The sequence below is a fragment of the Bos taurus genome, chromosome 18 (genome assembly GCF_002263795.3).
Source record: "Bos taurus isolate L1 Dominette 01449 registration number 42190680 breed Hereford chromosome 18, ARS-UCD2.0, whole genome shotgun sequence".
NCBI lineage: Eukaryota > Metazoa > Chordata > Mammalia > Artiodactyla > Bovidae > Bos > Bos taurus.
This window is the reverse complement of record NC_037345.1, coordinates 54,265,926-54,289,885: the sequence shown is the minus strand read 5'-3', so window position 1 is coordinate 54,289,885 and position 23,960 is coordinate 54,265,926. Positions and strand designations below refer to the sequence as shown.

General features: G+C 54.4%; 2 protein-coding genes across 4 annotated transcripts; both read right to left on the bottom strand.

Annotated features, from left to right (window-relative positions):
- Positions 1–6,198: 6,198 nt before the first annotated feature.
- INAFM1 (InaF motif containing 1) lies at positions 6,199–7,037 on the bottom strand. The gene has a single exon (XM_024979182.2). The coding sequence runs from the start codon at positions 6,981–6,983 to the stop codon at positions 6,546–6,548; it is 438 nt and encodes a 145-aa protein (XP_024834950.1). The 5' UTR covers positions 6,984–7,037; the 3' UTR covers positions 6,199–6,545.
- A 416-nt stretch (positions 7,038–7,453) lies between these two features.
- CCDC9 (coiled-coil domain containing 9) lies at positions 7,454–20,688 on the bottom strand. 3 transcript variants are annotated; one of them, XM_005219360.5, is made up of 15 exons: positions 20,016–20,688; positions 18,869–18,942; positions 18,637–18,741; positions 16,813–16,908; positions 16,392–16,640; positions 14,658–14,741; positions 14,387–14,560; positions 13,660–13,841; positions 11,472–11,518; positions 11,217–11,349; positions 10,676–10,766; positions 10,194–10,584; positions 9,779–9,871; positions 8,697–8,746; positions 7,454–8,131 (listed from the first exon to the last, which is right to left on the bottom strand). In XM_005219360.5, exons 2-15 carry the CDS (start codon positions 18,869–18,871, stop codon positions 8,114–8,116), a joined length of 1,716 nt encoding a protein of 571 aa, XP_005219417.1. In that variant the 5' UTR covers positions 18,872–18,942; positions 20,016–20,688; the 3' UTR covers positions 7,454–8,113. The 3 variants fall into 3 exon arrangements, with proteins under 3 accessions (XP_005219417.1, XP_005219416.1, NP_001091607.1); XM_005219359.5 differs by having other exon boundaries at positions 20,602–20,688; NM_001098138.1 differs by lacking the exons at positions 7,454–8,131; positions 8,697–8,746; positions 9,779–9,871 and having other exon boundaries at positions 9,992–10,584; positions 20,602–20,666.
- Positions 20,689–23,960: the final 3,272 nt, after the last annotated feature.

The following is a 23,960-nucleotide window of genomic DNA, read 5'->3' as shown; positions in this document are numbered from 1 at the left end:
CAGATCAAATGCAGAAGCGACTGTGAAAATCCAGTTGTTTTCTCTTGAGCCAGACATTACACATTCTCAGAAATGTATAATACTGTCAATCTTCTCATTAATTTTTTTTTATTTTGGACAATACAGCATTTCTCATTTAAAGTGTTATGTCAAAATTTGATTTCTGAATGTCTATCAACAGACAAATAGGTAAACAAAATGTGGTATCTGTGAATGCGGCATCAATAACATACAATTCAATCTTAAAAAGAAAGGAAAGCCTGAGACACCTACAACATGAATAAACTTTGAAAACATGATGCTAAGTGAAATGAGACAGATGCAGAAGAACAAATGTTGCATGATTTCCTATACATTAGGTAGTAGAATAGGCAAATTCTCAGAGACCTGAAGTAGGATAGAAGTGACCTGGGATTGGGAAGATGAGGAATTATTGTTTGATGGGTACAGAATTTTAGTTTGGGAAGATAAAAAGATGTGGAAATGAATAGTAGCGATGCTTGCACAACAATGTGAATTTACTTGATGCCTCTGAACTTATATACTTAAAAAATGTACCATTTTAACCATTTATACCACCTTTCCTGGTGCCTCAGCAGTAAAAATCCACCTGCAGTGCGGGAGACATGGGTTCCATCCCTGGGTTGGGAAGATCCCCTGGAGAAAGAAATGGCAACCCACTCCAGTATTCTTGCCTGGAGGATGCCATGGACAGAGGAGCCTGGTGAGTAACAGTCTGTGGGGTTGCAAAAGAGTCAGACAGGACTTAGCAACTAAACAACAACAAAATTTTTGTGTATCTCTTACCACAATTAAATCGGTGAAGAAATGCAATGGACCTACCATGGTTATTTTTAAATGAATTACTAAATTTTTAAACTTCTCAATGGTAATACTTATTATGGATAGATGTAACACATATACAAAAAAGAAAAAAACTCCTCGGTCCTCAAGAATTTTTAAGGGTGTAAAATGAATCCTGAGACCAACAAGTGTGAGAACTGCTGTTCCACGTACAACTGAGGTGAGCCTGAGCTAGCTGCCCCTGGCACTTCTCTGCTGCTGCTGCTGCTGCTGCTAAGTCACTACAGTGGTGTCCGACTCTGTGCGACCCCATAGACGGCAGCCCACCAGACTCCACCCTCCCTGGGATTCTCCAGGCAAGACACTGGAGTGGGTTGCCATTTCCTTCTCCAATACGTGAAAGTGAAAAGTGAAAGGGAAGTCGCTCAGTCGTGTCCGACTCTTAGCGACCCCATGGACTGCAGCCTACCAGGCTCCTCCGTCCATGGCATTTTCCAGGCAAGAGTACTGGAGGGGGATGCCATTCCAAGAATCTGCAAACTCCCAGGAATTAAAGTTTCTTCTGGCTCAAGTAGACAGGCGCCCTCTGGTGGACATATAAGGTATTGCTTGGCAACGCAAAATTTTTGAGTCATTTGTAGTTTGCTGAAATTCTAAAACGGAGGCAGAGATGGTCTCATGAAATGAGGACTTTATTTCAGCATTTTAACTTTAAACTCTGAATTATGCCTCCTCTCCTGCACATTCACACACACACACACACATTCATTCGGAAACCCACAGTCACATTCACACACACAAAATTACACACAGACATAAGTAGATGTTCACAAATACAGTCACACAGACAAGATCAAATGTACTCATTTACACACAATCTCTCACACAGACCCCCCCATACATACACACAGAAATATTGTCACACACACAAAGAGACACAGTTTCACACACAGACACACTCATAGAGTCATACACACAGACAGTTTCACATGTACACACACACGCTAAAAATAGCGCGTTGTTAACAAAGGGGACCAAGTAAATGAACATCATCCTCTATTTTTAAAAAAAGATTGTAATGGAAAATGAGTTTCTTCCCAAAGCCATTAAATAAATGTTGAACAAATAATTAAGATGAATCTAGGTTTGGCAGCGCGCCCAATTAGAGGCCCACAATCCCTTAGCTGTAGTCTTTGGGGACAGACGCGTTTCAGAACTCAGAAATGTTCTAATTTTAGAAGGGTAATTCTGAGCGAATGCCGTATATTATGTAACACTCCCAGGGGCTTGAAGCCGACCCCTCTCCATCAGACATGTTAATATATTTGCAGCAAAACGTGTGAAAATTCACGCCAACGGAGATAAATAAAGACTGTTAAGAATGCAGATTAGTGGGGAGCACGGATTATACCCGTGGAGGATTCATTTCGATGTTTGGCAAAACTAATACAATATTGTAAAGTTTAAGAATAAAATAAAATTATAAAAAAAAAAAAAAAGAATGCAGATTAGCTGGTTTGCCACCATGTGAGTCTGGGCCAAAATAACCCCCAAAAGAAGAAAAAAAAAATTTTTTTTTTTTTTTTTTGTTTTCAGGGATTTTTGAAATTCGGAATTTCAAATAAGCAATAGCGGATTCTATCCGGAGGCCCTTCACACATTAGCTACGATCTTCGACTTCAACTTGGACGTGAGGGAAGACGCCAGGAGCCTGGGGGACGGCGGCTCTTTAGCGCCCCTTCCTGGCAGCCCCAGTCCTTGCAGTTTGGCTGAGGAGTTGGGCTGTCTACCGGCTTGGGCCAGATACCGCGGTAGGTCCTGATTGGTCTAAACCTTCAGCGTAATCCCGCCTTCACTTAACAGTGAGTGGCTCAGGGACCCACATCTTAACCAATTAGCAACTGACAGGGACAGGTCGCTGGCACAAGCATTGGCTCTGGGGTTGTCATGTGACCCAAGCTGATCCAATCAGATTGAAGGAAAGCCACCAGGCCTCCCTTATCTCTGAAGGACGGTAATGAGAAGTGCTTAGGTGCCTGGATCTGTGGGCACCAGGTGAAGCCGCTTGGGGATGAGGCCAGAAAGAACCGGGAACAGTTTAGATCCCTCTGGTGGCCATTGAATAGCACTGAGCAGCTCTCCCTTTAAGGTTGACAGCACAGCCGTCTGACAGCCCTACCGCATTGGTGCCAAGGCCATGCCTCCCTTGGGCTCAACACAGTGGGTATTAACACCAGTCCATTGCAGCCCCATCCAGGAGTCCTCTGATGGGCAATTCTTTCTCAAGGACAGCTCCATAGACACATAAGCCCCACCGCACCCAGAGACGTACAGCCAGAGGCTCCCCTGACCCATTCCCTCCTCTCTTTTTTATTTTTTTATATATTTATTTATTTGGCTGCATCGGGCCTTAGTTGCGGCAGGTGGGATCTTCTACCTTCGTTTGGGCATGCAGGATCTTTACTTGCGGCATGCAATCTCTTAAGAGATCGAGTTCCCCACCAGGGATCGAACCCAGGACCCCTGCATTGGGAGTGCAGAGTCTTAGCCACTGGACCACCCGGGAAGCCCCTCCCTCTGTCCTTTCACAACTGTCAGACTGATGGGTCATGGTTGCACACACTGTACTTAATATCCTGAATTGCACAGTTCAGACTGGTGGAAATATTAACTTTTATGCCATATGTATCGGGCTTCCCCGGTGGCTCAGAGGTTAAAGCGTCTGCCAGCAATGTGGGAGACCTGGGTTGGATCACTAGGTTGGGACGATCCCCTGGAGAAGGAAATGGCAACCCACTCCAGTATTCTTGCTTGGAGAATCCCATGGACGGAGGAGCCTGGTGGGCTACAGTCCACGGGGTCGCAAAGAGTCGGACACAACTGAGCGACTTCACTTTTCACTTTCTTTCACATGCCATATGTATTTCATACGCACACATTTTGACCACCCACCCCTCCTTTCCTCTCCATCACCACCCTGGTCTAGTCACCATTGTCCCTCATCCAACTCACCGCAGTGATCTCCTTTCTGGGCCCTACATTTCATTCCCCACGGGGCAGTCAGAGGGTCCCGTTAAGAGGACCTCTTAACAGAGGTTAAGCCTCCACCTCACTAAAAGCCAAACTCCTCACCCCGGCCCATGGGGTTCTGTACAAACTACCTGCATTCTCTTTCCTCCCTCTAGCCCCCTCATTCACTCTGGTCCAACCACACTGACATCGTTGCCGTTCCTTGGACAAGCTGAGCACCTCCAGCCTCAGGGCCTTTGCACTTGCTGTTCCCGATCCCTAGACCACTATTCCCCCAAGACCTGCAGGTCCTGCCCTCACTTCTCTGAGGCTTCTAGCCAGTAACCAGAAACTTCATCACTCCCTATCCCCTGATTAGTTTTCTCCTCTGTGTTTATTATTACCTGACATAACACATACGTAAGTTATTCATCTCTGTTTCTTGTCTGTCTCCCCACTGATATACTGGCTCCACTGAGTATAAATGTCTCCCTGTTTTGTTTGCTGTTTCCCCAGTGCTTAAAATAGAGCCTGGCACATGGTAAATGCTGCATAAATATTTGTTAAATGAAAGATTAAAAGCGACCAAAACAGAGCCTGAGAGGAACAGGAAGAGAGAAGAGAGACCAAAAAGGGAGGGGGCGGGGAGGAGATAGGGGAGTGAGGGGAGCTGAACTAGGGGAGAGAGAGGAGGGTTGGGTCGAGATGTTTAGGAGAGGGGACTTTCCTGCTGATCCAGTGGTTAAGATGCCACATTTCCAATGGGGTGGGGGGGAGGGTGCATTCCATTCCTGGTCAGGGAAGATCCCACATGCCATGTGGCACAGCCCAAAGTTAAAAAAAAAAAGATGGAGGAGAAAAGTGAGGAAGGGAGAAGAAATAGAGAGCTGAAGCAAGAGCATCAGAGCTGAGAAAATGAGTCAGAACAGAGTGAGGGATAGAAACAGACATGGAGAGACGTGAGAGAGAGACAGAGACACACAAACGTTGAAAAACAAAGAGACAAAAACAGACAGAAAGAAGATAGAGGAGAAGGTGGTGAGGGAAACACAGAGAAAAGAGAGCAGGATAACGGGCTGGGAGAAGAGCGTTGAGAATCAGAGAGGGGAGCCGGTGGGAACAAGGATAGAGTCCCTCCCTCTAACTCACCATTGGCTGAGGTCCAGAGCTCTAGACTGACTGGCAATCCCTTGGGATCCAAGCTGTGGCTTTTAAAGCCCCACGGACAGAAGAGAGTGGTGAGCAAGAACATGTCATGGTACTCTAAAGGCTTCAGATCACCAGCTTCCTCAATCCTCAGAAAAACTTTATGAGATAAATACTATGATCATCTTCATTCTACAGGACCAGAGAGGTTGGGTTAGCTGCCCAGTCACACAGCTAGTGAGAGGAAGAGCTGGGATTTGAACCTGGGTATGTTGGCCCCAAGATCAGTGCTCCTAACTACCATCTATACTAACTGGAAAGGGGTGCCAGCTTCCTGAATTCCATTCATCCTGGAGACACCCTCTGGGAAGTGGTGCTGGAAGGCGTAGAAAGAAGGAGGGGAGGTAAACAGATTGACGTTCCTAGCCGGGTACAGAGGGACAGCTGTCCCAGTCTGAAGGAGGAGGCTCCACTTCACCATCCTAAGGAAGTCTCCAGTTCAAGGGAGGTGGTCAGATATGAAATCACTTCCTGCTTAGGCTAGGGTCCTATACCCTGCCCAGAGCTAGACCTTAGTCGTCTGGGTAGGAAAACAGACTCAGCCACTTCTGACTCTTTTAGCAGGACTCAGGTTGCTCAGCCTTGGTTTGCAGGCAACATTGCAGACCAGAGAGGCAGTACTAAGCTTCAAAGACAGCTGGGTGCTTTGATAGCTTTCTCTGTGATTTCCAGAAGGGTCCTACCACCACCCCTGTCCACGCTCATCTCTCAGCTCCCAGGAATGTGAACTCATGCTCTTCCAGCAGTATCCTGACTTCTCCAGGTGATTTAGCTTCCGTGCCGGACACTATAGTTATACAAATCACAGTCCCCAGAAACCCAGTTCTCGCTGAGATCACCCCATCTCTTGTCTTGTCTCCTGTGCTATTACCGGAGGCCAGGCCTCTTCTCCCCTCCAGAGGCACTTGTCCTCTGCAAGCATGCAAAAACCTGCTAAGCCCTTCATACCGTCTGACCTTCAACTACCTTATTGCGGATAAGCGTCTTCTCATCCCAACCCAGAAAATACACGATGGCGATGGAAGAAAAAAATGACACCACCACCCCGCCAGGGAAGGGGAGAACGCACATTGCCCACCCAGAGTGAGAGGCGATGCCCTGATGCCAGGAAAGGCTTGCCCTCACAAACTTGAGAGGGGAGGCCCCTCTGCAGACAACACGACAAACAAGCACGAGGCATCTGGGGCTGGAGTTTATTGCAGGTGGATAGATGCACACGGAGATTCAGGGAGGAAGGAGAGGGGCAGGCTGAGGGGTCCGTGCACAGAATCCTAGGAGGGAGGAGCAGGAGGCAGTGATCAGTATGGGGTCTGCCTGGTGGAGGACCCGGCCTGACGGCGGAGGAGCTGCGACGATCGAGAACCAGGGCCGGCTCCCCTTCGCCCCCCATTCTTCAGGATGACAGCTCCGCAGACGTTAGACGATGTCATGAAGGAGGAGCCAGACACCAATTCGGGACCGGCGCATCCGCGGCGAGGGCGCCAGGCTCTCGAAGGCTGGCGGTCCATTTTGGGTGAAAAGGAAGGTTACCCGGGTCCTCGCCCCCCTGTGGCCTCCGGCGTCTCCCCCAGCGTCTGGCGGCTCGGGCGGCGGCGGCTGGGGTCGCTGTGGCGTCGGCGGCGGCGGCGGCTGCGCGGCAGCTCGAGCTGGGGTCTCGGCCCGCCAGGGGCTCCCAGAAGACAAGACACCGAGGCGGCGGCGGGCGCTGGGGCAGGCAGCGCACCCGCGCGACCGCCGCACGGAGAGGACTGCGCGCTAGGCGGTAGGCCGCCTGGGGCTGCAGGGGGCCGCGTGGGAACCCAAATGAGACCGTAGTAGACAGCGAGCAGCACGGCAGCCAACGAGACGCAGAGAAAGTAGGCACAGACCGGTGCTAGGCGCAGCCAACGGCCCCGCGGGCCCTCGCTCAGCCCTGCGCCACCCGGGCTCTCGCCGCCGCCGCCCACGCAGCTCGTGCCCCGCATCCCCGCAGCCCACTCGGCCCCGAGCCACAGCCTGCACAGGGCCCGCCCCCCTCCGGAGGCCCGCCTCCGCGCTAAACTCTCCTCGTCCAACCCCGCCCCCGCCAGCGTGGCCACGCCCCCGCGTAGGCGGGCCTCCTGCGGCCTCTAACTCTCCCCCGTCCAACCCCGCCCCCGCCAGCGTGGCCACGCCCCCGCGTAGGCGGGCCTCCTGCGGCCTCTAACTCTCCCCCGTCCAACCCCGCCCCCGCCAGCGTGGGCCCGCCCCTGCAGGGCGGGCCTCTTCCGCGCTCTAGTCCCGCCCCCTCCTCAGCCTCCGGCCAAACACTAGCAAGCTAAGGCTTAACCACAGCGTTCTGACCCCGCCCCAAGCATGCAATACCTCGCTTTTTCTCAAACGTTGGTCTCGGCCCAGCCGACTTCTACCAGGCTTCGGTGTTATACCGGCCCCGGAGCTTACCTCCGCTCTCTTCTTTCTTCTCCTCCCCACGCCCTACCCATTCCCTTTCGGAACTCAGACTTCTCCCCGGCATCTAGCTCCGCCGCTCCCTTGCCAAGCTCAAGCCTTTTAAGTCCTGCCCCAGTTGTAATGTGCCTTTAGCCAAGTTAAACGCTACTCCAGCATTCGATTTCGCCGTCTTCTCCCCCTACCCTCATCTATCTTCAATCCAGATTCCGCCTCTTTTCTCCTCCTCACTCCACTAGTTTGAGCACCCCATTCTAAACCAAGCTCTCTGCTGCTGGCTGCGCCCCACACCAGCGTTAGGGATTCCCATCTAAATCTGCGCTGTGGTTCTACCTCACTTCCTAACACCTTTCCTTGTTTTAAACTCCATTAGAATGCGGGCCCCAAACACCCTAACCACGCCCCTCGCTGGACGCGCCTCTTCCTCCACATTTTCTGTGTTCAGGTCTAAATTCAGGCCCCGAAGCTCCAGCTCCGCCCCACAACCCAGCCACGCCCCCTCCCCGTCTCCTTCCCCACCACCCTCAATTTCTCCCTCTCTAAAACCATGGGGTCCAAAGTGGGCTTCGGGGAGGACAGAGCACAGCTCGGAGATCCAGACTAAGCCCCTCCTGCCGCCCCCTCCCCATCAAGGCGGGGAAGCGTCAGTCCCCTCCCAGCAGCGTCTTCAGGAATTCGGGGAGGCCTGTGGGAGGGGGGGAGGGAAGACGTATCAGGGGGGTGGAGAAAGAGCGAGCCCCTTCCTCCCGCCTCTGTCACCACGGACAAACCCACAAGCACAGCAACCCAGCCTGCCCCCGCCAGAAACACAGTTCAAAGGTTAGCGGAAGCACTGCGTTTAATAAGGACCAGTTCTGCGGCCGGGGAAATCAGGTCCGTCAAGAGTCACCGGTTATTAAGCCATGCCCCAGATGTAAGCTCCTGGAGGCGGAAAACGGCCCGGGAACTGGCACCTATACCCCCATGGCCTCCAAAAGTGGGTAACTCAGGGGTGTCTCAAGACACCCTGGTGCCACGGCGCCCCCTATTTGTGAGACTGGACTATTGCCCTGGCCCCACCCGGTTCACTATCCCTGGCTCCTCCCCCCGCCCTTACATTTAACCCTCTCCTGGCTGGAGTGGCGGAAGCAGAGGGTAGAGGAGCGAGGCGGCGGAAGGTTAGTGCAGAGCGCGAAGGCCGCAGTCGGCGGGCGCGGTCAGCGGGCGGCCCCCGGTGGCGAAGCGGCCGCTACCACCTTGCAGAAACGCACCCTCTGGAAGTCGGCGATCTCTGCTGTCTCTTGGCCCTCGGGGTCCGCCTCTGCGAAGAGAAGGGGCGGTCACCTGAGGGCAACAGTAACCCCGCCCCCCACCGCCGGCCCCGAACACCCTAGCCCCGCCCCTCTGCCCCACCAACCCTGGCTGCCGCCCACCCTGCGTTAAGCGGTTTACGAGTCTCAGGCTCCTTTAATCCTCGGAGAGGATCTACGGAGACACACACCCCCCGCAACAGATCCCTGTTTACAATCGAATACATAATCTGACAGAGCGAGATCGAAGTCACGTGACCCAAAGACAAAGCGCTCCGGATGCCCCGACCTCATCCGCCATCCTAAACTCTGTCCTCTCCCATCCCAGACTCACCCCACGGACATATGCCAACCTCTAGCAAGCCTGCCCTACAGGATCTACCTCCACTTCCCTTGCCCACCTTCTGAGTCCTAACCAGACCTTCCTTGGCTATGCCCCCAAATCCTAACCCCTACTCCTTGGGGAGGTCGGAGGTCCACAACCCGGCTTCCGCCTGGTGGAGGTGGGAGACTGGGTTCTGCCTGTTGCTCCAGGTCCGCTAGACTCCACAATTTTTACCTCAATATGTTACGTATTTCTAATTTACCCCATTTACTAATTTACACCTCCAAACTGTAACCACACCCACAGCTAGATCCATTACTCCTCCCCGGTTCTTTTTGACCGATTTGTATTTCAAATCCTGCTCTGAGCTCCTATCAATTTAACCCACCCCCTTGTTTCTAGATTACTTTGCAGAACCCCTGGGGTAGCCCTCTACCTCCTAATCCCACCCTGGCTCCACCCCCTCACCCCCAAACACACTCAATTCCTAGTGGCTCCTCCGGGAGGTCCTCCCTATAGCTCCACCCCCTTGACCCTGGATTCGTTCCCACCCAGCAGCCTAGCCCCGCCCCCCTCGCCCCATCCCCGGGCCAGCAGCTACCCCACACCCATAATGGAGACGCATCTACTCCATTCTACTGCCCCCAAACCCTCCTCCCCTCAACCCAAGAGGAAGCGGAAGGAAAGCCACCTCCACCACCCCAGCCACTCCCCCAACCTGGAGCTGCCTCAGACCCCTCCTCTTCAGCTTTCTGGGCTCCTGGGGCGCTGGGCCCACTCTCCAAGGAGGCAGGGGCTGGCTGGTCACCTCCTGGGAAAGGGGGAGGCCCAATCAAGCCCATTCCCCTCCAAATACCACCCCCCCGCCCCCCACCAAGACAAAGGCTCTGGGGGAGTGAGAGGGGGTTTAAGGACACACGTGGAAGTGTCATTTGAGGAAGTGATCTCTTTATTGGGGAGGGCACTCTGAATGGCTCAGGGCAGGGCAGGATCTGGGGGTGGGCCTTCTAGAGACAGGCATGGACTGTCCTCCCTAGCCACCAGGGCACACGGGGTCCCAGGGTCCTCCATGCACCCCTCGAGCACACACACAAGCAGCCAGCTTCATGCATTTTCAAACGGCCAGGCCTCACCCGGAGAGACAGCATCTGCCGGGTGGGCGGTCCGGGGAGAATTCAGCTCCATCTCTTCACCCCAGTCGGACACAGGCTGGTGGCCCCCGGGGGGCGAGAAGGGGCTGGAAGGCGTGGCAGGGGCCTGGGGGAGCGGCAGGGGCTCTTCCGGCCTGGCGGTCTCTTTGTCACCATGTTCCCTGGCGGGGCTCCCGCTGGGCTCAGCCTCCTGGGGTTGGTGATCTCCGGCTGGTTCTTCTTCCTCATCATCAGCCTCCTCTTCTTCCTCGATCTCCTCCTCCTCCTCCTCATCCTCACTCACGTCTTCCCACTCCTCATCCTCCCCCTCATCCTCGCCCTCCTCGCCCTCATCCTCAGGAGGTCGATGGGCAGGGGCTGGGGTCTCAGGCAGCTGAGAGAACACAAGGCAGGTCAGGGAGAGGCTGCAGGCCCCAGGCACCCCCACACCGTGCTGCCTGCCGGGAGCTGACAGTCCGCCCTACCTGCGTGGGCGCCTCCTTGGGGAGAGCAGGTTGCGGGGGCTCAGGAGCTGTGGACATGGCCTCCTTCATCTCCCAGCGGTCATCGTGGTCACTGGAGGGCACAGAGGAAAGGAATAAAACCCAGATGGACAGGAGGAAGGGGCTTCCCACACCAGGCTCGTCCCCAGACATGGAGCTGCAAAATTCAACAGGTGGAGAGAGCGGGTCTTCGGGATTTCCAGACAAGGAGCCGGCAGGCTAGAGCACCGAGGAGGAAACAGGGCGTGTGTCCCAGTGTCAGAGGTGACCAGGCAGAGAGGGGCCAGGCAGGCAGAAGAGACGGGTGGGAGGGCAGGAGGGGACAGATGAGGGTAAAGTGACAGCCAGGCCCCGACACCCCCGAAACCAAGTGCCTGACCCACAGGGAGACAAGTGCCTGAGAGACAGCTAGGGCCAAGAAAGGACAGAAATATCCCCAAAACCCACAGCCAGAGAACAAGCAGGGGTAGAGGCACACAGGCCCGCTAGGGTTGTGCACGTGCAAGGGGAAGGGGGCCCCCACCTGTAGGCACGGGGCGCCGCCTTAGGCTGGGGTCGGCTGCTCTTCTTCTTTCTGCGGCTGACCTCAGTTTTGTGCTGGGACAGGAACTCCCTGAAAGTGGGGGGCTTGGGGGGCCGGGCCCAAGCCTGGTCATCTGCAACAAAACCCAGGGGAAGTCAGGGGTGGAGGGCACAGTACAAGCTACCCCCACCCCACCCTGCCCCAACTCCCCCGGCCCAGCCAGCTGCCTCACCCCACCCAAGAACTCCCACTCACCATAGCGGTGGGATGGTTCCAGGGCCACAGCTGGGCCATCCTTGAACCTGGGTAAAGAGAAAGGGGTGAGCAGGCAGCTGGTGGCACAGGGAGAACAGGTAGGGCGGGAAGAGTCACTGGGGGAGGTGGGGGCCATGGTTAGAAATCAAGATCACAGACCACAAGGTCATCAACCGAATGGGGGAGCATGTCACTGATTAAAGCTCAGAATCAGGTGAAAGACAAAAGGCAGGTGTGACATGGTAGTACAAACGCAGAAAAACGGTCAGTATTTGACAGCAATTCCCCACCTCAACAAGAATGTGCAAGTTCAACATCGCCAGCTTCCTGTCCAGCCTCATCTAAATCTCTCTCTCTCACCTCCCGAGCTTAGCAAGTTCTCCTACCACAGAGCTCCTGCCGCATGACCTTTGCACGTGCTGCTTCTGGGGCTCGCTTCCTCCGATCTCTCCGGGGCCCGCTCCGTTACCTTCTTCAGGCCTCAACTCAGAGGCCTTCCTAACCTTTCCAATCACGTATTATTACATACACTGTGTTGCATGCTAAGTTGCTTCAGTTGTGTCCAACTCTTTGCGACCCCATGGACTGCAGCCCACCAGGCTCCACTGTCCATGGGATTCTCCAGGCAAGAATACTGGAGTGGGTTGCCATGCACTCCTCCAGGGGGTCTTCCTGACCCAGGGACTGAATCCTCATATCTTACATCTCCTGCATTGGCAGGCGGGTTCTTTACCACTAGTGCCACCTGGGAAGCCCAATTACATACATTATCTAGGTCTAAAACAGAAGCCTCCAAACCTCTCCATACTCTGCTTCATTATTCTTCAGCATGTGACATTAGCTCTATTCACTGCACAATTTGCTCTATTCAATGCAAACCTGAGACTTGATGCAGGCTGCTGTGGGGACGTAAGAGGACTTTCTCAGTCTTAAGCCCAAGAACATCTCCAAAAAGCTCACCTGCCTCCCCCTCAGAAACATCAGCTACGGTATCTGTGCAAAATGTTTCTCACGCTGGCAAAGGCTTAGCTCACAATCCAAAAATAAATGCTCCGACCTCCAGGCACACAGACAAGATCCTCTTTAGCCAACGCTGTGGCAAAGGATAGAGGATGATGTAAAAACGACAGCTGTCCATCTTAAGACTGCCGTTCAACAGCTCTTCCGGAATCTTCTCCACCTTTGCTATGGCAGTTAGCCCTCCTGTGGATGATGCCTTTGCTTTGACTAATGGGATGTTTCCTGGGACCCGAAAAGCAACAGAGTCAGACCTGAGAATAATAATGCCACCAGGATAAGGTGCTTGGGTAGGTGGGGGACACAGTTAGAGGGATGAAGGGAGGATGCCAAGGGGCCATCGCTGTAATTCTTCATGCCCTCCCTGCATGAGAACTCACATCCGCACCCTTGGCTGTAGAACCACGGCAGTACTATCGAGCTGACAGTTTAATTTCCTGCCACAGCAAGGTGGGGTCTGCTGGCTAACAGAACGGGGAAGTGTCTCACTCTCCCTCCTGCACATCTGCCAATACTATGGCCAGTGCTTCCCCCAGTAGCCCCATCCCTCAGCGTGAACCCTAGAATGCACACATGCAGGGCAGAAGTGAGTTCAACCCCAGCTGGACCCACAGCTTCCAGTCCAGCCTGAATCAGCCCAACTTAGAAGACCGGTGAGCACAGGAAAAAGAAATGTTTCGGGACTTCCCTGGCGGTCCAGTGGTTAAGAATCCACCTTCCAGGGCAGAGGATCTGGGCTCAATCCCTGATCGGGCAAGCTAAGACCCTACAGGCCTTGGAGCAACTAAGCCTGCCTCCCGCAAGAGCTGAGCCCAGGCCCCCTGGCGCCTGCGGGTCACAGTGAAGAGCCTACACACCATAACTGAGTCCCGACGCAGCCAATACATAAATAAACAAACGGTTGTAAAAAAGTATGGCTGAGTCCTTCTGCCGTTCACCTGAAACTATCACAACATCTGTTGTTACACTGGCAATACCCCAATACAAAATGCTTTAGGTGTTTAAGAAAAAGAAACGCTTTCTGTGGCCCTGAGATTTGGCGATGGTTATGCAGTGTTACCCAGCTCGTGCTAACTGATACACACGATGAGAAACCCAAGAAAGGCCAAGGAGTCAGAAGTCAGCGCGAAGGCAGAGGAGCCCCACAGGGGTGGGCAGGGCGGAGACTCACATGCCATCCGTCTTCTCAGCATCCCACTCCCGCCGCCACTGGCCGGTGGGCTTGCGGTGCCTCTGCAGCCGCTCCTGGTCTATCTTCTCCCGCTCCTGCTTCCAGCGCAGATACTCAGACCGCTCTCGGCCAGTCATGGAGAGCGTCATGTCCCCGGCGCCGCCCAGGCCGGCCCGGCGGCCCTGCCCCAAGCAGATGGGCAGTCAGGGCTCCGCCCACCACTCTCGCCCCTGCACCCCTTTCCTGAGGCCTTCTAAGCTCCTGGGTAGAGCCCCTGGCTCAAGGTCATAGGAGGAGGAGGTGACAGGATGGAGATCAAAGCCGTATCTGCTCACGTGGCACCTCAGAGAGGCCACCCCAGATCCTTTTCTATTCTCCGTGCCCTCACCTGGCTGGGCTGGAGCCTTCTTCCCAACGTTCAGCATTATCTGACATCTTATTACATGGCCACTGATTTAGCCCCAGCACCCTAAACAGTGCCTGGCCCTCGACCGGTACCCAGTAAACATCATTAACGTTAGTAAGGAGGAAAATCACACCAAAACAGATCATAAAGCTACAAAAAGAAGGTAGTATGGCTCTGGGGCAACCATCAACTGGAGGGTAGCCTGAGCGTAGGGCTGCAGCCTCTTCCTACTCTGAGCCCCGCATTCAACACACATCCCTCCCCGTGGAACCCAGGGACCGGCTGCTGGGCAGCAGTCATGGCCCAGCCGCCCGCACCCACCTGCCGCTCCTGCTCGAGGCCGTAGCGCACCCGCTCAAAGTCAGAGCCCCCCCAGTTGCGCCCGTGCCGGCGGCTGCCTTCCCGGCGGTCCCGCTCAGGCTCCTCCAGGGGCCCACTGCGTCGCCGGGGGTCGTCCAGGAAGTTCCGCACCGGGTTGGGCTCCAGCACGCCTTCCTGCGGGCAAGCGGAGTTAGTCGGGGGTGGGGGGGTTGGAGCGCTCCCCCGACCCGGCAGCTCCGCCCCGCAGCCAGGGGGCGCCCGTGGCACTGACCCGCTGGTTGCGCTCGTACTCTGCAATCTTCTCCATCTCCTCGTTCATCTTCTCGATGTTCTGCTTCCGCCGCTCCTCCCACTCCTTGTTCGGGGGAGGAGGGGAGGACAAAGAGAGACACACACAGAGCGTCAGAAAGAACCACTCAATCTGAGCGTTCGTCACCATCTGAGGCTCCCTCCTTAGACCTGTTATGCAAGGCAGCCCCTGGCTGGCACCTGGACACTGGCTCTCTGCACGTCCTGTCAACAGTTAACCAGTAAGCGGGGCTCCACGTGCCTAGACTTTTTCTGCAAACAATACAGTGTATGCTGAACACCCACTTTCCTTCTAGGGTCTGGAATTTGGGTGTGTACTAGGCAGAGGGGACCTATGTGACCAGCCTCGGATAAGAAGCCTAGGTACTAGCTCTCTAATGAGCCCCCAGTAGATGAACTTTGACATATGTTGTCAATGAAGAACAATTAAGTGCAGCCTATGTGTCTTTGGGCTTCCCTGGCAGCTCAGTGGTGAAGAATCTGCCTGCCAATGCAGGAGACACAGGTTTGATCCCTGGGTGGGGGGGGGAGATCCCCTGGAGTAGGAAATGGCAACCCACTCCAGTATTCTTGCCTGGAAAATCCCATGAACAGAAGAGCCTGGCGGGCTACAGCCCACGGGGTCACAGAGGCAGACACAACTCAGTGACTAAACAACAATTTGTGTCTCCACTGGACGCAGACTCTTGGAAGCTAGTGCCTGGTATCCTCCAGACTCTGGCTCATGGGCCTTTTCCCTTTACTGATTTTGCTTTCTATCCTTTCCCTGTAATAAATCTCAGTTGTTAATCCTTCTGGCAAAATGCTGAACCTGGGAGAGGGGCTGGGGACCCCTGCACTGGCTGCCACAGTAACAACCTGACAGATGGCCAGGTGACCCCCACGATCCTCTCTCCTCCCTTTCTTAGGTCAATTTCCCCCCCCCCAGGTGACAACAGAATTTTAGATGAGCATGTGCCCAAGATGCTGGGAACACTTGCATTTCCAAGACTCAGCATACAAGAGAGAAATAAACTTCCATTTGATTAACGCCATGGCACTTTGGCGTCTTTCTAAACATCCTTAAGCAACATACATTGAGCGTTTAATCTGAGGGTTTCTATGCCTGATGTCACACGATGCTTATGAAAAACTTTAAACCTGATTTTCATTCCTATTTAAGAGTGAGAACTGGAATCTCCTAGAGGGGAAGTGAGCTGCCCAAGGACACGGAACTCATAGAAAGTTGTCCTCTAAATGACCAGGCTTGGCAACTTCCCCCTCTGCTAATCTGCGTGGTGGGGTGCTGAGAGCAGGTACAGTAAGAACCTCACCGCTCCCTACCAACTAATTCAGGGAATGACAGAGAGAGAGCAATGTGCACGCACACACGAATGAGCAAAGCACGCACGCTGGACAGAACCCACCAGATACCACCAAAAAGAGACAAAGGGTAGGGAAGGCAGATGACCAAGCACACAGCAGAGCACAAAATGGGAGACAGAAAGAGACAAGGACCACAGAGCTGGTCTGGGGGAGAGAAGAAGAAAGGGAAAGAGATGAAAAAGAGCCGGAGCGAGGGTCCAAAAAAGAAAACAGAGACAGTAAACGACGGATGAAGGAGAAAATCCATTTGTGAGCAGAACAGAAAGAGCAACAGGCAACACTGAGCCTTCCCAATGGACGTCAGGCAGACGTCAGCCCCCTCGGCTCCTACCTTGGATTTGCGGTCGGCAGTCGAGGCATCGCCACCTCCAGAGAGATGAGGGGACCCCCTGCCCCGACCCCTCCGGCTGCGGCCCCCAGCACCTCCCCGAGGCTGCTCCCCGGGACTGTCTTCCCAGCTGCGGGATGTCCGGCCCATGCCTGCCCGGCCTCCATGCTGAGGGGGGATCCGGCCTCCCTTGCTGACCCCTGGAGGCCGAGGGGTCCCTGGAGACCTCCGGGAAGGACCCAGGTTCTTCTCCTGGAAAGGGGGAAGAGGGGAAAGGTCACTGGGGCAGGGAGACCAGGACACCACAGGCCCAGAGGGCGGCTGCCAGGGTCGAGGCCCCACAGGCCTGGGGCAGCGGGGAAGGCTCTTAGGTCTCACTCTCACCCGCCCGTCCTCTCGAGTCCCACCCTGGCGTGGAGCTCACCACTGCCACATTCTCCTTCTCCACCGAGCGGCTCTTCCGGGGACCTGTCACTGCTACTCCCTCCAGTTCAGCTTTCTTCCGATCCTCCTCAATCTCCTGGGAGATCAGAGATAGCGGCTATCAGGGGTCCTGTGTACCAGCCAGATTCCCACAGCCCCCTGAATAGCCCCAGGTCGGCCCCAGCGCAGACCTCTGTCTGGAGCTCTAGACAAGAAAGCTGGTCACTTCTTCCCTCTAAGCGAACCAGGCGGTGCCCCTGCTCAGACCCTCTGAGCCAAAGGCTCCCCCACAGCCAATGGGGCTTCATAGGGTGTGGTCTCGTTACCATCCCATCCTCATCTCCCACTCTCTCCTCTGGCTCACTGTGACCCTCTCACTGTACCTGGAACATACTAGGTTCAAACCTGCCTCAGGGCCTTTGCACCTGCTGTTCCCTTTGCTGGAAATGCCCCTTCTCCATAGATTCTCCAATCCCTCACCTCCTGCAGGTCTCTGCTCAAAGGTCCCCTTCTCAGGAAGGCCTACCCTGACCAGCTCGCCTGCCATTCTCCACACACCACCTGCCCCCTTCACATCATGACATTATGTCTATTTTGCTTCTTATCTGGTTCCTCCCCATAACAGAATCTACTCTGCGTCAGGGATATCTGTATTGTTCACTGATGTATACCCCAAGCCTGGAACACCGCCTGGCACACAACAGAGGCTCAACATCCTTTTTTTTTTTTTAAATGAATGAATGCATGAAGAATGAATAAATGAAACCTACTCCTCCTATCTCAGGGACAGCCCCAACACCTACTCTGACACCTGTGACAGGGACCTGGGCCTCATCCTAGATCCTCTCCCGCCACCGCCCATCAGTCACTGAGTCCCTCCCAACAGCCCTGTCCCAGGCCAGGCACCTCCTCTCCGTATGGCCCCCACCCCTCGCCCCCCTCAAAGTCCCTGCCCCAGGTTCCTCCTTGTCTCCAGAGTCCTCTCCTCCCATCTACCACCACACAGCAACTAAAGGAGTCCTCCTACAAACCTATTCTGACCTGGCCCCACTTCCACTCAAAGCCCTCGATGGCTCCCCAGTGTCCTTAGGAAAAAGTCCAAACTCTTAGCCTTATGGCCTTCTGAGCCCTGCGTGGCCGGGCCCCAGAGGGTCTCTCCAGGTCAATATCCTCCATCTGACCCTCCAACTTTAAGCTCCAAGTTTTTGCACAAACTGTCCCCTCTGTGTGAAGTGTGTTCTGCTCTCCTTTTCAACTAGCTGGGACTTCCCTGGTGGTCTAGTGGTTAGGACCCCATGCTCCCCTTTCATGGGCCTGGATTCAGTCCCTAATCAGGGAACTAAGACTCCCCACAAGACATGCAGTGCAGCCAAAAAAAAAAAAGACCGGCTAACATCTACTCACCTTTCAAGTCTCAGAATCCCCTCCTCCAGGAAGTCCTCCTTAATATCCCCCAGGCTGGGTGAAGAGCCCCACCTGGGCTCTCAAAGAACCCTGAGCTCCTCCATCCCAGGCTGGCCCACTCGCTCATCACTGACTGAAGCCATGGCTGGGCCCCTACTGGCCTGTGAGCCCTGGAAAGGCAGGCCCGGGGTCCCCTCCATCACCGCTGCCACCACAGTGCCACTGAGCAATGGGCCCTGGTGAATATTTGTGAACGAACAAACCAATGATGGAATGAAAGGAGGAATCCCAGGCTAAGGCCCTCGGCTTTTACCCTGACAGTGATGAGGAGTCATGAAAACGTTTTAAGGAAGGGAGAGGTGAGGGAAACTCACTGCGGGGAGGAGAGGGGATGGGGTCTCCCAGGGCGGGGCTAGGGCACCTGGTAGCGCCGGATGAGGGCCTCATTCTTCCGCCGAAGAGCCTCGATCCTCTTGTCCAGCTCAGCATCCTTCTCCTCCTTCGATTTCAGATCCAGTGCGGCTGACTGAGAGGGGCGGACAGATAAGAGACTGGAAATCTCTACCCGCCCCAGGGTCTGTGGGCCGGGAACCTCTCCTCCCAAGCCCCCTGCCCCAAAGCTCAGATCTCAAACACCCCATTTTTCTTCTCACCATTCCACTGGCAGGGTGGGACCTGGGTCCCAGCAAACCTCCCCTGCAGAATCTGGACACAGCACTGGGGGCTCCTGAGGGCAGAGGGAACAGAAGGACTAAGGCCAATGGCTCCACTCAATCTGTCTCTTCCTGTCCCAGACTGGGGGCTCCTCAAATGTGCGCACCCACACACACACACACACACCACACACCCCTTCACTCCAAGGGACACACACACACAGACACACACCCTTCACTCCAAGGGACACATACACACACAGACACACACCCTTCACTCCAAGGGAATTCTCGCCCTCACTCCCAGTCCCTCTTCTCGAAGCCCCTCTTCTAGCCCACCCTCTACCAGGAAAAGTTTAGACTCAGTACTCTCCAGAGGATTTTGGACCCATCCATTCCTCTGTAAACAATGTAGTCACACACGCCCTGGGAAAGTTCTGGGCCCGCCCCACCACTTAGGGAAACACCCGACACTGCTCCCTTCAAAACGAAAATCCTAGTTCAGTCTCCACACCCCTGTGCCGGGAGTTTAAAACCCAGGCCTCTACCCCAAGAGAGCTTTAGGAAGAGCCTCTCCCATGACCTAAGCGAGAAAGCCCGACTCCCCACGCCCAACCTGGTGCTGCTCACATCCCGTTTAATAATCTACACCTAACTCTTCCCCCGGAATTTCAGTGACGTCTTACAACCCTACACTCAGAAAATAGTCCGAGCCCCATTCCTATTCGCTGCCCCTACCTTCAGGGATATTAAAGCCCCGCCGCCAGCACCCCAACAAAGATTCCTCCAACAGACCCAGGACCCCGTGGCGAGGCTTCCCGGGTCTGGTTCGGTCTCCCGGGTGAATACCCTCCCCGCCCAGGCGCAGACAAAACTGCCCCGCCCTCACGCGGCTTTCTAGGGAAAGGCTCCAGTCTCCACCCGGTCCAGAACGCCACAGCCCCGCCCCGAAGAGAGGCAAACTTTCCGGCCCCGCCTTCCCCGCCAAACCTCTGGCCCCGCCCACATTCGCGTCACTAATCCCACCCCCTTCCGGCGTCCGACCGCCCCGGCCAACTTCCTGGTCCCGCCCACAGGAGCCCCAGGCAGCAGCCTAAACCCGCCCCCTCCTCCTCGCCTTCTGGCACCGGTCCCGCCCCCGGCTCACCAGCCAACACTTTGGCCCCGCCTCCGATTTGCTGAGCCCAGCCTCTGGTCACGCCCCCTGGCTCCGCCCCCGCTCCGCACGTCAGTATCTGGCCCCGTATCTGGCCCCGTACCCGGCGCCCCTAAATTCTGGCTCAGCGGCCGGGTTCCTGCGCAACTTTTTGGCTCCGCCCTACCGGCGCCTGGCCCCGCCCCGACCCTCGGGTCAGCCCCTGGCCCCGCCCCTGACTTCCAGGACCCACTTCCAGAACACGCGAAACTTTCCGGCCCCGCTCCTAGTCCGCCGGGTACTATTTGGCCCCGCCCCCAGCCGCGGCATAACTTTTTTCGGGCCCGCCCCAGCTGCCCACCAAAGCTCCGCACGCGTCCGGAGCCCGGCCCACCCAGGCCCTGCCCCACCGACGGCCCGCCCCCTCAGCACCCTTCTAGCTTCCCATGTGGGCGTCCAGTCCCCGCCCCCCACGGAGTACTCTGACCCCGCCCCGCGGGCGGCGGGCTACCCCGCCAGCGCCGGCGCCCGCTCCCCCCACGTGGGGCATCAGGCCCCGCCCTCTCCGGGCGCGCTCCCGGCCCCCTCCCCCGGTCACCTGTCCCGGAGACCCCGCGGCGTCCGCTACTCCGGCTCCGTCGGCCTCCGCGTCTGCAGCTCCCGGGCCACGCGCGTCACTTCCGGCCTGCACCACGTGAAGAAGGGAACTAAAGCGGGTTACTTCCGGTCTTGCAGGCCTGTTTCCGGGAGCCTTAAAGGCGCGGCGCTCCTCCTCTCCAACTCCCCCTCCTCCCAACCCCCCCTCCTCCGAACCCCCCACGCCGGTGAAGCGGGAGTGGGCTGAGCGGGTGCACAGAGTGTTCTGCAAGCTTGTTCTACTGTCTTCTACCTGAATGACCTCATTCCAGGGAAAGAAAACACCATCCTCTCTCTGGTCTCTATTTGCGTCTCGTCTTTCTTGGTTCCTACAAGTAGTGCCAGGCGCTGGACTGACTCCTGAAAGCCTGACCTGCCAGCTTGTGCTGGGAGGTGGGCGGGGGTCCCCCACCCTCCTGCCAGTGAAACCTTATAGTTAGTTGTAGGAGCTCACAGTTTTCAATGGAAAGAATCTCTCCTTCATCCTCTGAATCAGCATTGAGTGCCAGCTCTGTACTGGGGGGATAGGGAAGTGGGGGTTAAGGTGATGAACAAGGCAGACCCCATCCCTGGACTCTTGAGGGAAGGCACAAGTCCATGTGAAATGACAGAAAACAGAACTGTGGGGATGTCTTGTGAGAGAGATGAGGATAGAGTGAGGGGGTGGCTGTCAAGGCAGGGGACACAGCCTGTGCAAAGGCCCTGTGGTGGGTGAACTGGTGCTTCTAGGGAACTGGAAGATGCTCAGAGGAGGATCTACTGGGTTTGGCTACAGAGTCAAGAGGGTTACATACATTAAACAAAGCTTAGACATAATTTATTGTTACAAGTGACGATAAATGCTATGGAACACCCTTACAGGAGGTGATGACAGTTGTAAGTGGGCAGACCAGATTTCCTGAGATTGGTGATAAATTTAGTTTGTGGTCTAAAACATGGAAAGGGAAAATACCTGGCAACCCACTGCCCCTATATGGTTATCATTAACAGCCTTTCAGAGACCTTCTCTACACATACAATTTAATTCTGTTAAAATTCCCCAAGAATTCCCTGGTGGGCCAGTGGGTAGGACTGGGTGTTTTCACTGATGGGGCCCACGTTCAATCTCTGATCAGGAACTAAGATCCCACAAGCCTCGAGGCACAGCCACAAAAATAAATAGATAAATAAAAAATTTTCAAATACCTTCCAAATCACTGCATCACCTGCTTCAGTTGTGCGTTCAATTGTCGCCTCTTCTTAGAGGTCTTCCTTGAAACCACTCGTTTGAAAATTTCAAAATCTCTCATCCTTTTCTCTTTCAATTTTATTTCTCCATCTTACTGTTTACCCTCTAAACTACCATGTTTCACTTTATTGTCTTCTTGTTCAGTCTCTAAGTCATGTCCGACTCTTTGCAACTCCATGGACTTCAGCACCCCAGGTTTCCCTGTCCTTCACTATCTCCTGGAGTTTGCTGAAACTCATATCTATTGAATCACTGATGGCATCCAGCTATCTCATCCTCAGTCATCTTCTTCTCCTTCTGCCTTCAATCTTATCCAGCATCAGGGTTTTTTCCAATGAGTCAGTTCCTCGCATCAGGTGGCCAAAGAGTTGGAGCTTCAGCTTCAGCATCAGTCCTTCCAGTAAATACTGAAGGTTGATTTCCTATAGGATTGACTGTTTACTGACTTTTTTCTCGACTATATGGTCTGTGTTATGTCTGCAGTACCTCCAACAGTGCTTCATACATAAGAGTCTCTCAAAATCTATTTGTTTAATAAATGAGTGATTTTGGGGGCAGGGGGTTGGAATTTAGGTCCCCGACCAGGAACTGAACCCAACCCTTGGCAGTGAGATCGAGGAGTCCTCACCACTGGACCACCAGGGAAGTCCCTGACTGAATCTTGGCTAGTACTATTATTTTCTTCCTTGTTTATGAAACAGAACGTATGCACTGAAATTCTATACCTTGAAGTTAGCCATGGATGGTTGACTGCCTTTTAAACTGCCACGTGAAATTCTGTCCTACAGATGAGCCATAATTTAGTCCAACTGGTCTCGTGGATGTTCGAGTTGTTTCCAACTGGGGAGGTTGCCAACAATGCGGCACTGAATTTCTATAGGCACATAGCTTGATGTGATCACATGATCTGTGATCTTGTTCAAAAAAGGGCTCCTAATGTCATGATTAAGGCTGTTGACTCTGAAGCCAGAAGATCTGGCTCTGAATCCTGGCTCTGTCATTTACCAACTGTGTGATCTTGGGCAACACGCATAGGAAACTTCTCTGGCCTTCATCTTCTCCATCTGTAAACGGAGATCATAACACCATCCTACTGTTTGTTGTGCAGAATTCAATGGATTCATGAATTAATAGACACCCAGTGCTTGGCCTGAAATATTGTAAGTTCTCAATAAATGGAAACCATTCTTCTGTCTTCTAGGAAAGCAGATTGCTGAATCACAGGTTAATTCCCATTTTTATTTTCCAGGGGAAAAAAGAATGAAAAGAGGTGGACCCAGGGTTTGTAGAGCCTGAAGTTTATACCAGTTGGAAACCCTCCTGAAAAAAAGGAGTAGGAAATTCCCTGGTGGTCCAGTGGTTAGGGCTTGGCGCTTTCACTGCTGGGGGCAGGGTTCGATCCCTGATCAGCGAATTAAGATCCCACAGCCTTAAAAAAAATGTACAAGACCTCAAGGGCACCTCCCAGGGTGTTGGGCGAAGCTGTGGAAAGGGGGGACCCGGAGGCTTGCACTTCCTCCGTTTCACAGGAAAGCCACCTCTGATGGTGGCCACTCAGGAAAGGCCTAGTGCTCACTTCCACTTTTCCAGGCAGGACAGTGGTGCACGGTCCCCTGGCAGCCTCACGGACAGGGGTATTCTCACTCGTTGATCTTTGCCAATATCACAGCCAAAGAGTCTGTCTCAGTGTAGTTTGGCCACTCTCTGATTGAAAAGTGAGACTTCAGGCTTCCTTGGTGGCTCCATGATAACGAATCTGCCTGCCAGTGCCGGACACACAGGTTTGATCCCTGATCCCGGAAGATCCCACACACCTCTGAGCAACTAAGCCTGTGAACCACAACTCCTGAAGCCCACGCGCCCTGGAGCCCGTGCTCCGCAACAAGAGCAGCCACTGCAATGAGAAGCCCGCGCACCGCATCTAAAGAGTAGCCCCCACTCACTGCAACTGAAGCAAAGCCCACGCAGCAATGAGGTCCCAGCACAGCCAAAAATTAATTATTTTTCAAAAGGGAAACTGAGCACTTTTGGTATGTCTACTGGGGATGAGAAGATGAGATGTAAGAGTGAGCCAGACCTTGAGAATCCCTCCT